General features: G+C 42.0%; 1 protein-coding gene across 1 annotated transcript; it reads left to right on the forward strand.

The window, feature by feature from the left end:
• The first annotated feature begins 874 nt into the window (after nt 1-874).
• On the forward strand, nt 875-16,770 carry LOC126419081 (larval/pupal rigid cuticle protein 66-like). The gene is made up of 4 exons (XM_050086170.1): nt 875-931; nt 6,842-7,006; nt 16,166-16,361; nt 16,564-16,770. Exons 1-4 carry the CDS (start codon nt 917-919, stop codon nt 16,608-16,610), a joined length of 423 nt encoding a protein of 140 aa, XP_049942127.1. The 5' UTR covers nt 875-916; the 3' UTR covers nt 16,611-16,770.
• Nucleotides 16,771-17,902: the final 1,132 nt, after the last annotated feature.

The following is a 17,902-nucleotide window of genomic DNA, read 5'->3' on the forward strand; positions in this document are numbered from 1 at the left end:
AACTGGGAAAGGGATAAAAATATCAAGAAAATTTTCGAGATTATTCGAGATCAGGATCTTAGGAACATACCGCACAAATTTCAGCCGTTAGCTGTACATAGACATTTTGTAACTTTTGGCTGGGCTGGGTTTTGATCCGCTGGTGACAGCAAAGATGTAGTAAAAAACTCTCTTTGGGCGGGGGGGGGGGGGGGGGGTTTCGAGGAACCGCTCATGGATTAATGTGGTGCCTCTACAAGCCCCATCAAGAACTAACCGAGTTTCTCCACCTGCCAAAGAAGAGGAAGTGTGCAATATTCACACTTTTGATCCTGTACTGTAGGATAGTGACACTAAAACGATCCTTCTATTGGCTGTACAAATGGTCCCTAGCCCAAGGCTATCAAAAACATTTGACCCTACTTTTTTATCACCAATAGAAACCGAGGTAAGAGCACGAAAAATTCAGTTTTTATGTGCGGTATTTAGAAACATATCTGTAAATACCGATTATCAGTCTAAACGTGTTGCACATGTCTTGGTGTTTGTCATAAACGCAGGAAGTTGTCATAGGAGCTCGTCCATTTGCCTTTGAGTAATTCTGCAGTGGTACCGCCGTTAGTGGTCGTCGCGGTGGTCAGGGCTTTCTTCTGCGTCCTTCACAATGTCGCTCGTGCGGGCAGTGTGCCCAATCACGGTCGCCTGCAGTTATGCAGCTAGCTGTCACCATCAGCCACAAAACTCCAGCGCTTATAGCTGCTTTTTCAGCGAAATCGCCAGTGCGTGGCGACCACACGGCGATTGCCGTGTAACGCGTGCCTCCAGCAAATTGACGAAAAACGTCAGCCGCCTGTGGCGGCGTATAAAAGCGAGACCTACAAGCTACTGGTTACCAGTGAAGTGAACCGCACAGCAGGGACAACAGACAGACACGACAATGCTTCGCAGTCAGGTGAGTTGCGGTGTTGATCACAAGTCAAGACTCATTTTGCTGCGAAAGTAGGTGTTTCGTGGTGACGGTCAGTAATAATACTTGCCATTGACAACCTAATTTACGTAGTGTCTGTGATCCAAGTCTCTCTATCTTCCCTTGAAAAGTGTTAACTGTGCGAAGTGGCTCAGGGGTTCACATCTCCGTTTCGCTTCCCACATCCAGGTTTTATTTTGAAAAAATTAGAATTATTTATTTCTCCAGCCTTGCGTACTCCGAGCAACCTCTGGAATAATCACAGCAGGTAGGCGGGATGTATCGTTCAAGACTTCATTCCGAAGATTGGTTTGATGTAGCTCTCCACACTAATCCACCCTGTACGAGTCCTTTCATCTGTACAAATCTGCTTCAGTCTACATTCATTTGGAGGTGTTTACTGTATTTGAGCATCGGTCTCCTTCCAAAATTCCGTACCCACACCCTCTCACCCTACTCCATAACAAAATAGGCTATTACTTGATGTCTTAGGTTCCTTTTTTAATTAGGTTAGGACTTAAATTTTTCTGTTTGCAAATTTTGTTCAGTACTTCCTCACTGATTAGTAGATGTAGCCATCTCTTCTGTAGAACCACATTTCAAAAGCCTCTGTTCCCTTCTGGTCTGAAATGTTTATCGTCTCTGTTTCACAGCAGTTCCAAACAACCTTTTAGATGCGGGCAACGGCAGGGAAGTGTGAGAGCTACGTTTAATGTAAAGACGCAAACGTATTGAAAATTAGAGAAACTTTTTCACAGTTGGTTGCTCTGATGTCTCGCTAATCGTCAGCTTCACGTGTGCCACTAGGGTGGCTGCACTGACACCAGACTGGATTTACGACGGGGCAGGTGCCAAATTCCTGTACTACCTTATTACTCAAGATTGTGTTAGGTGGGTTTGTTAAAACCGGCTGCGGCCGGTTGCCTTCGCCATCTGCGTCTACTTGAACCTACGTGCTGTTTAATGACAATGCCGTCGCCGCCATTAAATGATGATTTCAGTTTGCCTTATGAAATACTTTTGTACTAAAAAAAGGTGACGTCACGATAATGACAATATCGATTCAAAATACCAGTAAGTGCGAAGATTCTACTGCGATTCCGTTTCTTGTCGTGATATGGGAATTAGCTACTGAAATTCATCGCAGACTCATTTCTATTAGCCGGCCGAAGTGGCCGTGCGGTTAAAGGCGCTGCAGTCTGGAACCGCAAGACCGCTACGGTCACAGGTTCGAATCCTGCCTCGGGCATGGATGTTTGTGATGTCCTTAGGTTAGTTAGGTTTAACTAGTTCTAAGTTCTAGGGGACTAATGACCTCAGCAGTTGAGTCCCATAGTGCTCAGAGCCATTTGAACCATTTCTATTCATGACAAAAATTTACCGAAGTTATCTATGGAAATGTATTAATATGAGGACGACAATTTGTTGGAAAAGTAGTTCATAATGAAGCAAGCAAGAGCATTCAGTCATCATCCAAAAGGCAGAAAGAAAGATTCAAGGCTAACGTATCCGTCCACAACGTTCCTAGACTGATTTTATTTCTGACACATAAACGACGTGAGTACCACAACCACGGTGGCAACTTGAAGAAAAAATTATAAATAATAGATGTGCGTTCGACCACTTTGTTGTCAGTAAGCAGTGTTTGGTAGTAGATGTGCGAATGTAGTGTGTCAACGTTGTTGTGCCACAAATCGCAATGAAGCAACGAACTGAACATCTCTAAATCAGACATTGTCTAGAAAGTTAAAAAAAAAAAATAAAGTGCATACAGAGTTTGACTCACTTATCCTGGCAACAGAAAATAGGAGCTTGGACATCTGCCGCAACTTGACTGTAATGAAAAACATGGGCGGTTCTTCTGTGGTGAAATTCACCACATTGCGTTATCAATACGAACCAATCACAAAACGACAAAAAGTGGACAATGATACTCTGATGGTTCGCCAAGGTTACAAATGTTACTCAGACTGACGACCATCTGTATCCACGACAAACTGGAAACGGACTGGAGACACCATTTCACAATTGTTCGCAGAACTTTTCGAACGGTGGACCACGGAAGTTCACCTGTTGTGACTCCGTCCATGCGCTGCCTGAAGATCGCACATTGCGCCTAGTACTCTCAGCCATGGCAACAGCAACTTCTTAAACACTTTTTGGTGCAATTGGCTGTCGACCTCTTCCAGGAGCAATTCCTAAATCGCCTGTTAATTCGAACTTCCGAATCACGATATTCAACCCTAGAAGACCTCTCTGTACTCCTTTAACGCATCGATACTTGCAAATACCAGAAGCGTTTGATGCCGTTTTGATAAAACAGGTTCGCATTTAAAGCCCTGCTCATCTTGTCCATACTCACCTTGACCGTCTCCAGCTGTAACGCATGTGATGCATATGTTTCAACCCTGTGTCGTAGTACCAGTGCCGGCGCCTAGCGCCAACTCAGTACTATCACTACTATTAACGCAAATCCTGCAGCGCACTGTCTGATCATCATTCGTATGAAGTTGTGTAACAATACGGTAAATAGTTTTCCGTCTGCACTGGCTCAAGTAACGGATGTTTAATTATAACGACCCTGTACTATGGAGGAAGCAGAATAATTTCAGTCATCCTAGCATACCGGATACATAAAATTACCTAATAACGCTACGCGGGAACCTTTTCCTCGAAAGAAAACCATTCAAGTGACGTGAACATTTTTCTGTTAGCTGTGCTGACCCGTTAACGGACAAACAGCTCGTCTGTGAAGGAGTTCGATGTCTGTTGTTAGTATCTTTGCGGCTTCAGAAGATGACTACGCAGAAACTGCAAGACATACGGAAAAGAGACAAACATTAATGGATAGAGTATCTCTCCCATTTTGTAGCTCATATCACAGGTGCTCAGTAAGGGCACGCTGTGTGATGCTCTAAACGTCAATAGGTGTGTTAGTTCATCGACGCGAACCGCCTGGGACGGCGTGATATTAGCCCGCATTGCATACCTGTTAGTTGGGTAGCCTAGCTGCAGGCGCCAACTAATTCGATGAGACAATACGGAGCACAGAGTTAAAAACGAAACTTGAAGACAGCACAATGCACAGGAACAGTCTGTAAGAATTCTGCAAACTATTAGCAGACGTCGCTTCACCAGTGGGACGGCGATATATATTAATATCAAACAGCAAATTCCCACTTGTTCTCTGGTAGACTATCGTGGGACTCAAATGTCCTAATGGAAGACAAAGGGTTAAATAATGTGACGAAATGTAGACGCTAATTACTAATCCGTAATCAGACACTGCTGGGTTCTTTCTCTTTATTTTGGTCATTATCATAAATTTATTCACATATGAAGAGAGCTACTGTTCAGTACACCAAGTGGACATACTGTTTAACTCGTTCTGCCATTTATTGACTATCGCCCAGCTACAATGCTTTGCTGCAGAGAACATCAGCATCAGCGAACAATCTGCTATTGCTGCTGACCCTATCTAATAAGTCGTTTATGTGTACTGAGAACATTAGCAATACTTTCTCGGGACATACCTAACATTTCTTTCATTTATGCTGAACATTTTCCGTCCATTGTATCGTACTGGGTTCTGTTATTCAAAATTCTTCTAGCCAAGCAAAAATATTTTTCTACCATGTTGTCAGTCATCACTATGATACAATGTTGAAAGGATTTCGTAAGACGGAATCTATCTGCTTATTTACAAAACATCGAAACTGAAAAGACAGAGCTGTATTTCACTACTTTTTGCTGAACCCATTCTGATCCTTTAATAGAACATGCTCTGCATTCTGCAATAGGAAGACATTAGCTATACTTCCCTGTACTCGTGTCACCATTTCGTTCACCTTGTTTGTAAACAGGAATGACCGGCGCCATTTTGCAGTCATGTGAGACTATTCGCTGCACAAGTGATTTCCCAGTAAATGTGAGCTTGGAATTTCGGCCATTATCAAATCTAATACGAAATCCGTCAGGGTCTGGAGTCTTTTGGTGGTTTTAAACATTTTTCAATACCGGAGCTTTGTCGTAAATGTGTGTCACTGTATGTAATAATATCGTCATGCTGGAATATATTTTTAAATGCATATTGTAAAATTTCATTTTTCTTTCTGTTAAGTTTTGACACCATAGAGCATTTATTTGACTTAACATATGATCAGAACTCCCTATGATTTTTTGAAAGCTCTATCGCGAAGTCGGTATGTGGAGAGTATTGTAGGGCACATGTTTGATACTTCTTCAAAACTCACAACTGGCCATCAAGTTTTCAATGTCATTAGTCTATTTTCTCTTTCTAGCGAGACTGTAACATTTTCTGTTTCTGGAACGATCTCTGCAATGTATCACTAAAGTATGAAGGTCTTTGTCGTATTTTACTTGTGTTTTTCTTTTTTTTATATACACAGTGGAGTTTTATCGTGTTTGATATTTGCTTGCATGTTTTCTGTATTCATCAAATTTAAACTAATTTTTATCTATGCAGGATGTTAGTAATTTTCTACCAGTTCTACCACATACAAATACTCTCCTAGCTTTCTTGATGAATTTTTTGGCTTGGGGATCATCGTCCCCGAAGAGATCATTAAGACTTTTCTATGGCTATGCTCTCGAAAGATTGGTTCTGACTGTAGCCGGTATGTTTAACACATTTCTTTTACATATGACCTGTTAGAGACACTTGTTTGATAACGAGTTCAGTGTGAACTTCGATAGACCGTTTCTCCTTAACATCAATGACATATGCGTTGTTTACCGATTAGTTAGCAAATTAAAGCTGCCACCTAATGTTACCGTATGCTTTGGGTATTTCAGTGCTATCGATGTTTAGCTATATTTGTGTCTGAAACATCTGATTATTAATCTAATCAACTGATAGTTGTTGTCCACATGAGGCATGCAAACAAATTTATTTTGCACATCGCTAGACCTTATGTTTCAGATTTTTCCTATGAACATACCACCTCTTGAGCAGCCTAATCAATCTTTTCCATGTATGTTCCTCATGTATTCTAAAATTTTGCTATTTTATGCATTGGGTTTCAACCAACTCTCAGTTCCTAATAGAATATGGAAGCTACGACTTCCTAGAACAGACATAGGCTCTGCGACTTTGAAACAAATATTTCTGCACATTAAAACTTATCTTTTAGTCTTCCAGTCTTCAAGTAACTGCAACCCTGTTTTTAATATCGTAAGTTACACTGTTGGTACAGGATAGGGGAAACTTCACAACGGTTGTGGAACGTGATTTAAATTGGAATTTTGAAATTTGTGATAAGGCCTTATGAGACCAAACTGCTGAGGTCATCGGTCCCTAAGCTTAAGCACTATTTAATCTAACTTAAACTAACTTATGCTAAGGACAACGCACACGCTCATGCCCGAGGGCGGACTCGAACCTCCGATGGGGGAACCGCGTGGACCATGACAAGACGCGGCCGTGATTTAAAGAAACTGATGGAAATATTTCCTTGTGGGATTTCGCACAGCGCAGATGCTAAGTTGTATTGCGGTTTTGTAGGTGATGATCTTCATACATGGTTCGGTAATTAGAGCTGGGTGTCGAGACTGAAATTATCAACATTCACTGGGCTGCTATGATGCAGCTATGCACTTTTTGTTCATTGCCTGGACATCCTGTAGACTTATCTTGTCACGGACGAGGCCACACCTGAAAGACGTTCATGCGCATTTCCGTGTTGGTAGCATAGCGCTAACAGTCCAGATAGTGCTCCACCTCGGATTCCTTTCTCACATTTTGGTCCTTTTGTTCTCAATATCTTCGTGTCCAAACGAATTGAGCAAGCTTTGCCGTCGAGTTTCTCTTCCCGGCACAAGTGTTTCGCAATGTAACCGCCATCTATGACCGCTCGCTGCACCTGTTTCCGCCAGATGGTGTTCGCGCTGCTGGTGCTGGCGGCGGCCGCTAGATGGCAGGAGGTGCTGTGCGGCGGGCACGCGCACTCTTACGTCCACCAATCAGCGCCTGTCGTGGGCCCGGGGCATCCCGTAGAGGTCGACCATGGACATGGACATGGACACAGCGTCGACTACGTGGTGAGTGCAACAGTGGACCTAAGCGCATGCCGCTCATAAATGCTCTGAGGCGGAGCCGCCCCCCTGAAAGATACAGTAAAATATTTTTTCAATAATGTGTTACAGAATTTAAGTTGCCAGTAAGCATTTCGACTGCTTTACCCAAGGATGTAAATAATTGCGCTCAACTTTTCAGTTTGTTGATAAGAGCGATGTTTTTCTTTTTTAAAAAATATTGTATCTGGTATTAAAGCTGCGCCTCGAAACGCCAATTACCTCCTAGCAGCAGAGTCAGGTGGCGTTGTTCTTTGAGGTTCAGACCTTATAGGCTTCCAGTTCCAGAAGGCTCAGTGAGTTCAGCGCTGCGGCGTATCCTGAAAATGTTGTTAAGGCGTGCAAAATGAAACTTATCGGTTCCACGTGTGTTCAGGGTGAGTCAGGAGGAAAGGTACGTGTTTTGACGGGTGATAGCATTACTGATTCTGAACAAAAAACTTGATGTGGACATATTCCCTATTCCGAATGGTTTCTGAGATAGAACACTTTTAACGTACATTTCTATTTATTTTCTGTATTATTAATTGCCATTATTTACAATGTACCACAGTAACATAGAGGAAGTTAAGACGAACATTTTGATACAGGACGCTTGTGGTCTATCAAGTCGGAAAACTACCTCAAACTTGTCTCCAAAAAGTACTTAAACTACAGCGCACACGCGTCGCGCGATATTTTCAATATTCTCACGGTCTCTCGCAAACAATCCTAGACAAAAAAATAGGACCTATTTTGACACAAATTTGATTTAGTTCAGTTGTGTACTGAGACACGTATGTGCGGTTTTCGAGTGATTAAAGAAGAATGTACAAAAGTGACATTAAATGAGTTCTATCTCGGAAACCATTTAGAATAGGGCATATGTTCATATGAAGTTATTTGTTCAGAATCACTACTACTATTGCGTCTCAAAACATGTGTACACATCAAAACAAGTTTTGCATTGCCTCGCTTCCGAGAGTTCTGGGACATGTACAGAAAATTGGAATAGAGATCAACGTAAACATCATTTCCGCACATTTTATTGCTCATGAAAACCACACATTGCACCTTCACAGGTGGTGGTCCAGATTACTGTGCACACCGGTACCATAGGACGTCCACTTGCATTGATGCATGCCTGTATTCGTCATGGCGTACTATCCACAAGTTCATCAAGGCACTGTTGGTCCCTTCTCAACGGCGATTCGGCGTAGATCCATCAGAGTGGTTGGTGGGTCACGTAGTCCATAAACAGCCCTTTTCAATCCATCCCAGGCATGTTCGATATGGTTCATGTCTGGAAAACATGCTGGCGACTCTAGTCAAGGAAGTCATTTACAAGATGTGCAACATGGGGGTCCGAATTGACGTCCATGAAGACGAATGCCTCTCCAATATGCTGCCGATAAGGTTGCACTATCGGTCGGAGGATGGCATTCTCGTATCGTACAGCTGTTACGGTGCATTCCATGACCACCAGCGGCGTACGTCGGCCCCATATAATGCCAATCCAAAACTGCAGGGAACTTGCACCTTGCTGCACTCGCTCGATAGTGAGTCTAAGCCGTTGCGCCTGACCAGGTTGCCTCCAAACACAACGATTGTATGGTTGAAGGGATATGCGACACTCATCGGTGAAGGCAACGTGATGCCATTCCTGAGCGGTCCTTTCGCCATGTTGCTGGGCCCATCTGTACCGCGCTGCATGGTTGCAAAGATTGACCTCATCATGGACCTTGGGAGTGAAGTTGTGCATAATGCAGCCTATTGCGCAGAGTTTGAGTCGTAATACGACGTCCTGTGGCCTCACGAAAAGCATTATTCAACATGGCGGCGTTGCTGTCACGGTTTCTCCGAGCCGTAATCCGTAGGTAGCGGTCATCGACTGCAGTAGTAGCCCTTCGGTGGCCAGAGCGAGGCATGTCATCGACGGTTCCTATCTCTCTGTACCCCTCCGTGTCCGAACAACATCGGTTTGGTTCACTCCGAGACGTTTGGACACTTCCCTTGTTGAGAGCCCTTCCTGGCACAAAGTAATGTCATCGAAAAATGAGCTTTGAAATTTAATCTGCATCAACAGGTCCTTTTCTGCGAACAAGATGGATAGTGCAGACGGAAGTCTTTATTCTTTTCATTGTGGTCAATGGTCGTTCTACTGATGACGATGTAGCCGGCTGGTTAAAATCAATACATAGAGCTTATATGATTCTGGAAGTTAAATTTGAAGTAAATTTTGATGCAGGAAACCTTACGTTTCCTTCGAAAACTTGTCTGTAAGATGTTTTGACGCAAACATAATCTACATTTCAGACTTTAATCCAACAATATGAAAAAACTTTTTGTACATTGTCCTTAATTTTTCAAATGCCTCCATGGGCAACACATCTGCCAAGCTTGAGAACTTCTTTGAGTCAAACATTTCACTAAACTGTAAGTGAGGCAGCAAATCAAATCAAACGTTTAACTGCATGATTGTAGTACCTAATATCTCAAGGTACATTCTCCTTTAGTCATCGTTTTCATACGTTTCTGTGCAATTCTCCTTTCTCTCCTCCTTCCTTCAGCCTTGCACCCTATTTTCTCAAAGCCATTGTATATCTTAATGCACAGATTTCACGTCTCCCACTTCTTTTGCCCAAAATGCAATTACAAGTATTTTGACTGCACAATGTTTAATATAACGTCTGTCAGTGTAATATGGTCTTCAGACAGACACTAATGGAAGTTAAATAGAAAGTCTCGTAACATAATGAGATATCAACGTGTTCAATTGATAGCAATTGTGTATCAGTTTTGTGTTTCCAAAGTAATTTTATCTATTGTCGAAGTCGCAGCCCTTCCTGTATGCTAGATGTCGTAAACAGCATGTGGTTTCTGTCCGTCTCTCCGTTTGACGACTGTGTTTCACTGGTTCATTGTGCATCTAAAATTCTTGCACGTGTCTTCTCATCTAGTAGCAAATCAATGCAACATTTTCCAGATGTGCCCAGGGCTATCCATACATGGATATGGGATTCTGATTTTTCATACTGTGGAATTGCAGTGTGCAGATTATCAAGGTCCGATTAACCACGATATTTATTGTTCCAAAGTGATCTATCATTTCCAAGACACAGACAAGGCCAACAGAACAGTTCAGGAAATGTTTCACTGCCACGAAACCAAATTGTTTCGTTGTAATTATCAGGATTAAATGTTCGTATGAAATTTATGATTTTTTTTATCTGTATTTAAATTACTGAGACAGGGAACTGATAGAAAATTCTTAAGAATATCTAAGTTTTCACGGACAACCGTGAGTGGTAAGATTCGTTAAAAACACTTACCACAACGTCACTGTTACAGTCACTCGTTTTGCTAAAATAACATTCAGTCACATTAGACACGATGCATTCATCCATCAGTAAATTCACTAATGCATGTTGGATCCAGGATAAGAGAAGAGAAAGCGTAAACGTGCTGAATGCAATCTTCCTACTGCATGCCTCTATCCATCTTTCACACGAGCTTGGTGTGACGTCACAAACGGCTAAAGACTACCACACCGCTTTGCCTATAGGTTTCGAGTATTATTACAAGGAAGCGGACGTGCAGGTGCAGCACATCTTGTCCAGCCTGCATGCTTTGCACTCATGCGGAATACGCCCATGGTTAAGCTTGTGGGTGTTCTAACGACCTCCACATGATTTTCACGTTCCGCTGCTTACAGCTAAGTGGAGTGACTGAACACTATTTTATTTATAAATGTCTTGACCAAATTCGATAGATAAATTACGGTTAACTGTTTTCGTCTCAGACATTAACTACCAGAACTAAAAGCTCGGAATCTTGTTAGAAAGCAAATCCGTGAAGCAAAGAGTCATTGTGGTCACTTGATTTAATTCTTAATCACCACAGTGAGTGATTACGACTCGCCGTGTTTCTTTCACAGCAAGATACAGGATATTTAGTTCCAATTATGACTACAGTGTAAACCTGTCAAATGTAATTTATCTACCAAGTGCGGTCAAGAGATAAACGTATAAAAGAGCGAATTGGAAACAGATCGTGTGCTCCAGTTGACAGTGTGAAGTGTCATTGACAGTATCTGAAATTACACTCTAGATTCCCTTTTCGTATCTCTCTTTATTACCCTTTAATCGACGTTTAAGATTAATGTTCTGATGATGTTACAGATACTTTCTTTTCCAGGCACTGGAAACTCTGTCAGCTGTAGTAAAGGCACGCCAAGTTCGTAAATGTCTCGCTACAGGGTTCTAGAAAAGGGGTTCCCAAACTTTTCCTCTGACAGCACACTTTGAGACACCTGATACTCTGAGGGAACACTATTTTTATTTTAAAGTTTATCAACATCTTTAAAATGTGAAATAAACTTGTTTTATTCAGTGACTACTTCAAATCATAACACGGAAATCATAATTCATTATTTAAAAAATAATTACTATCGCCAAAGCGTCGCAAAAATGGCCATGTTAGTAATAGTTTTTCGAGTAACACTTGTTCACTTACTGCAGAACACAGTCTGGGAAACCCTGCGCTTGAATATGGTATAATTAGTGTCTCCAGCTAGCGAGAATTTCGCGAACGATTAGCTGAAATAACGACGGTAAATATGTCTCAGTATTTTCAATTGCTAACAAGGTGCATGGTTGTTAACGGCGTTTCTTTGTTAAATTGCCTCATTAACAATTTTATTTTTGTTTCGTGAGGTATATATTGACTGCCTTGTACGTGGGATTGAACTGTAAAAACTTATTCTCAAACCTAGTTGAATGGGACACGAAAACGGGAGGACACTCGAAAATTTGAGAGCATTGTTAACAGATCCGCAAATTTCCCTATTGTTGAAGCCAGGAGCGTCCTTTCGAGTGTCTGCGTCTGCCTTTTGAATGGTTGTTTGATCAAGTACTATAGCGATTATAAGTTGGGAAGGACGAAGTCTGGAATGCGTTGACGGTTATCCGAACGCCGCTGAAGATCAATCATCGTGTCTGCAGATTTTCAGACGGATGGAAGAGAGCCAAACAGGAGTGATTGCCTAGAAAGTCGTACAAAAGTGCTGCTTGTGAAAATTAACAGCTATTAGAACGACATAAAAAAGAGAACGCAATCTATGAAAGTATCAGTCTGCATTGGACAGAAAATCTTAAAAGAGAGCGGGAGAGAGCGAGAGAGAGAAATGGCGGGAAGGGTGATAGCACAAATAGCCAACACGGGGCAGAAGCAGGCTGCTAGCTCAAATAAACACTAGTGGATAGATGACATATGTAAGAGAAGGTGAAACAGGGTGGGGAAAGCAACAGTATGAGTTTACGGAAGAAGCCTGATATCAATGTGAGAAACGAACTGGAATGAGGAAATGAGGTTCTGCAACTTGAATGGCAAACTCCTCAGTGAAGTGAGATAGATGCAAGGTAAAGCGCAAATGAAGACGAGGACACCGTGAGAGTTATTCTTGTAAGTCTCCACACTGTATATTGTATGCTGATGGGATAACGTGTTGTAAAGGGTTAGGCCCCTTTGTGTTACTTACAAAATACACTTGTCTCCACAGTTAAGGACGTCTAAAAAGCTAATTTGATAAAGAAAAAGAAAGATTATGTTTCAATAAATTTATCTCCTCCCCATGAGAAGTTGTGCTACGAGTGTTGTCACAAGTACAATATTCGGCATTGTGATTGTGGCAGTATTTTGATTTGTTTGCACTGTGAAGATTTCACAGAAATTGGGAAAAAAAAACTACGATTGCGGCTTTATTTTTTAGTTGTGTCCTAGTTCCTGTGATGATGCAGAATTCTCTATCTTTGTCATTTTTTCAGCAGTCCTCTGATTGGTTCAGGCTCCACTTCCTCTCTAGTGCTAACCTTTTCATCTCGGAGTAGCACTTACATCCCATGTATTCAATTATTTGTAGGATATGTTCCAATTCGTGTCTTTCACTGCAGATTTTATTCTCTGCAGCTTCCTCTAGTATCATGGCAGATATTCGGTGATGTCTTAAGTCCTACCATCATGGCCCTACTTCTTTTCAGTTTTTTCAACAAGTTCCTTTCTTCGCAAATTCTGTAGAGAATCTTATTTACTGTCTTACGAGTTCATCCTCGAGCACCACATCTCAAAAGCTGCCGACTCTCTTCTTTTCCAGTTCCCACATAGTCCATGATTCATAACCATTTACTGCTGTTTTCCGTGCTTGCAATCTCACAAAATTCTCCAGCAAATTGAGGTCAATGTTTGGAACTAGCAGTTTCCTTTTTCGCCAGTAATGCCCTCTTTGCCCATGTTGGTCTGCCTTTCGTGTCCTTGTTTCGTCCTTAATATGTTATTTTGCCTCCAAGATTGCAAAATGCCATCAGTTCATTTATTTCGTGATCCCCCAGTTTTGATGAGAAGTTTTTATCGCTGACTCCATTTCTGCTACTTATGATTACTTTCTTCTCACTTCGATTTATTCTGTGCACAGTAGATGGTCATTCCATTCAATAAGTCAACAGGCACACTGCTGAACTTGTAAATTTTTTAATGCAAGTCATAACTTTAAATGAATGTCTCCATAACGATTCCAACGTTAAAATTGTGTCAAAAAATAGCTCTGAGTACTATGCGACTTAACTTCTGAGGTCATCAGTCGCCTAGAACTTAGAACTAATTAAACCTAACTAACCTAAGAACACCATACACATCCATGCCCGAGGCAGGATTTGAACCTGCATCGTAGCGTTCGCTCTGTTCCAGACTGTAGCGCCTAGAACCGCACGGCCACTCCGGCAGGCTTAAAATTGTGTGACAAAGCACCTAAGCAAGAAGCAATTGTAGTTGCACTGGGGGGGAGGGGGGGGAGGGGGAGTGGGTGGTGGTGGTGGGGGGGGGTAATGAGTTGGACGAAATGCAGTCGAAATACATAATTTGCTGCGTAACAATGTACCAAACATATGAATTTTATCTAGATTCTCTTCTTATATGGGCCTTCATATTTCTTTGCAGTGGTAATCCACCAGAGCTGTTTTTTTGGTCTTTTTTATTCATTGCTATCGGTTTCGAGCATGGCGTATTTTCAAGTGCACCTAAATATAATCAAGTTGTTATCATTATATGTAAATATGTAATATTGTGTTTTATATATGCTTTGGTGGACTCTTATTATAGTGCATGTGACACTATTTGTAGCTAAAGAACACCATACAAAAAAAAAATACAACATATTTCTCCCACTTTGTAGAGATTTTCCATGTTTGCTATCTCTCACACATAGAGCCACAGCTCAGTATTATATTTACTACTAACTTCGTTGGTGACGCCACAATAGGAATCAGAACCTCAGTTTAGTGCTAATATTCGAGAATTAGTTATTCACTTTACTTAGAGATTGCGCTGTTTTTAAATTTCCTAGCAGATTAAGTTTGACAGAGCACTGAAAGACCTGAGTCGAAACAAGGCCCCCGGAGTAGACAATATTCCATTGGAACTACTGACGGCCGTGGGAGAGCCAGTCCTGACAAAACTCTACCATCTGGTGAGCAAGATGTATGAAACAGGCGAAATACCCTCAGACTTCAAGAAGAATATAATAATTCCAATCCCAAAGAACGCAGGTGTTGACAGATGTGAAAATTACCGAACTATCAGTTTAATAAGTCACAGCTGCAAAATACTAACACGAATTCTTTACAGACGAATGGAAAAACTAGTAGAAGCCAACCTCGGGGAAGATCAGTTTGGATTCCGTAGAAACACTGGAACACGTGAGGCAATACTGACCTTACGACTTATCTTAGAAGAAAGATTAAGGAAAGGCAAACCTACGTTTCTAGCATTTGTAGACTTAGAGAAAGCTTTTGACAATGTTGACTGGAATACTCTCTTTCAAATTCTAAAGGTGGCAGGGGTAAAATACAGGGAGCGAAAGGCTATTTACAATTTGTACAGAAACCAGATGGCAGTTATAAGAGTCGAGGGACATGAAAGGGAAGCAGTGGTTGGGAAGGGAGTAAGACAGGGTTGTAGCCTCTCCCCGATGTTGTTCAATCTGTATATTGAGCAAGCAGTAAAGGAAACAAAAGAAAAATTAGGAGTAGGTATTAAAATTCATGGAGAAGAAATAAAAACTTTGAGATTCGCCGATGACATTGTAATTCTGTCAGAGACAGCAAAGGACTTGGAAGAGCAGTTGAATGGAATGGACAGTGTCTTGAAAGGAGGATATAAGATGAACATCAACAAAAGCAAAACAAGGATAATGGAATGTAGTCTAATTAAGTCGGGTGATGCTGAGGGAATTAGATAGGAAATGAGGCACTTAAAGTAGTAATGGAGTTTTGCTATTTGGGGAGCAAAATAACTGATGATGGTCGAAGTAGAGAGGATATAAAATGTAGGCTGGCAATGGCAAGGAAAGCGTTTCTGAAGAAGAGAAATTTGTTAACATCCAGTATTGATTTAAGTGTCAGGAAGTCATTTCTGTAAGTATTCGTATGGAGTGTAGCCATGTATGGAAGTGAAACATGGACGATAAATAGTTTGGACAAGAAGAGAATAGAAGCTTTCGAAATGTGGTGCTACAGAAGAATGCTGAAGATTAGATGGGTAGATCACATAACTAATGAGGAAGTATTGAATAGGATTGGGGAGAATAGAAGCTTGTGGCACAACTTGACCAGAAGAAGGGATCGGTTGGTAGGACATGTTCTGAGGCATCAAGGGATCACCAATTTAGTATTGGAGGGCAGCGTGGAGGGTAAAAATCGTAGAGGGAGACCAAGAGATGAATACACTAAGCAGATTCAGAAGGATGTAGGTTGCAGTAGGTACTGGGAGATGAAAAAGCTTGCACAGGATAGAGTAGCATGAAGAGCTGCATCAAACCAGTCTCAGGACTGAAGACCACAACAACAACAACAGCAGATTAAGACTTTGCACCAGAGACTCGAACCCAGAACCTTGTGTTTCATGGGCAGTGCTTTTGCCTGCTGAGCTGTCCAGGCCCGGTTCAGAAGGTGGAGATTAGGGGAGAGGTCTACGAAAGGTAAAAGTTTCCCATTCGAGTCCTACTCCTCTTTCAAATTGTAACTGGCAGGAAGTTTCACTACTAATATTGTATGTTACGGAGTAACGAATGTTTCCATCTTCATTCTTCTGCGACAGGCGTACCCGAAGTACGAGTTTGAGTACGGGGTGTCTGACGGGCACTCAGGGGACCACCACTCCCAGAAGGAGCACCGCGACGGAGACGTCGTGACGGGCGAGTACTCGCTCAAGGAGGCGGACGGCAGCGTGCGCACCGTCAAGTACCACGCCGACAAGTCCGGCTTCCACCCCGTCGTACACCACTCGCACCACGGTGAGTCCTGATTAAAAAGAAATAATGTATCTTCATTTATAGATGTGTTCGTGTCATGGCGTGCAATGTACGGGGAGAACACTACCAATTTTATATCCCGACAATTTAGCAGTGTTTTCTCATGAGTGGTTCGTGGTCACTGTGTCATTGCCGTAGATCAGTAGCAGATGTACTAGTAGCTGACTAGGTGATGCTGTTACAGGCGTCAGCGCTGGAGCTGGAGGCTACGAAGGCGATTATGGATACTGAATACGGCTCACCAGATCGATTCGACAACTAGTTAATGGCTGTGAGGACTGTACAAAGATGCTCATCACTTCACTAATGACACAAATCTGCATGTTAAAATGTTTAAGATTAGTTGTTTTCTTGTTTTTGAACAGTGAATCGTTTTGTATTCTTAATAAATTTGTCTGATATGTTGAAACAATTGTTTTAGTTTCTTTTTCTCTTGTTCACTTTATCTAAGGTTAGAATGGAGACCTGTTGTTGCCAATAAGTCACAAATAATTGTTTTCATTAACAACCTAAAAGTGTTAAATCCAAGGATTTTTACTTCCAGAAAGAGATGAACACTCGCCTACTCCGAAAAATGTCAATAGACCTGATAGAAGTATTTAACAAGTTACACAGTGTGAAAAGGGTTTACGAATGAAGTTGAACATATGGCTGAAAATAAAAGTATACGAATCTTCACAAAAGAAATCTGGTTTCTGAAACGAGTCTCGTAAGTTTTTCATGACACTCTATGCCAAAACGCGGTGTTTGTCTATTAAAGTATCAAGCACGAATTCCGTATTTGGGTGGCTTTTTATTTTATCTTGACGAATATATCTCCAAATACATTTACGTCTTTTGTGTGGCATTTTAATTTTTAAAATAGGCTATGATAATGTAGACACTTGGCAAAAGCACAAAGATATCAACAAGCTGTGTGTGAGCACGAGTTGTTTTGGCTGCAGCCTTGTGATTTCGCTAGTTAATACACTCCTGGAAATTGAAATAAGAACACCGTGAATTCATTGTCCCAGGAAGGGGAAACTTTATTGACACATTCCTGGGGTCAGATACATCACATGATCACACTGACAGAACCACAGGCACATAGACACAGGCAACAGAGCATGCACAATGTCGGCACTAGTACAGTGTATATCCACCTTTCGCAGCAATGCAGGCTGCTATTCTCCCATGGAGACGATCGTAGAGATGCTGGATGTAGTCCTGTGGAACGGCTTGCCATGCCATTTCCACCTGGCGCCTCAGTTGGACCAGCGTTCGTGCTGGACGTGCAGACCGCGTGAGACGACGCTTCGCCCAGTCCCAAACATGCTCAATGGGGGACAGATCCGGAGATCTTGCTGGCCAGGGTAGTTGACTTACACCTTCTAGAGCACGTTTGGGTGGCACGGGATACATGCGGACGTGCATTGTCCTGTTGGAACAGCAAGTTCCCTTGCCGGTCTGGGAATGGTAGAACGATGGGTTCGATGACGGTTTGGATGTACCGTGCACTATTCAGTGTCCCCTCGACGATCACC

Source organism: Schistocerca serialis, chromosome 9, assembly GCF_023864345.2.
Source record: "Schistocerca serialis cubense isolate TAMUIC-IGC-003099 chromosome 9, iqSchSeri2.2, whole genome shotgun sequence".
Taxonomy (NCBI): domain Eukaryota; kingdom Metazoa; phylum Arthropoda; class Insecta; order Orthoptera; family Acrididae; genus Schistocerca; species Schistocerca serialis.

Coding starts and splice junctions, on each gene's coding strand:
- LOC126419081 (XM_050086170.1), top strand. Junction 7,007..16,165: donor GACACAGCGTCGACTACGTG/GTGAGTGCAACA, acceptor CTTCTGCGACAG/GCGTACCCGAAGTACGAGTT. Junction 16,362..16,563: donor CGTACACCACTCGCACCACG/GTGAGTCCTGAT, acceptor ATGCTGTTACAG/GCGTCAGCGCTGGAGCTGGA.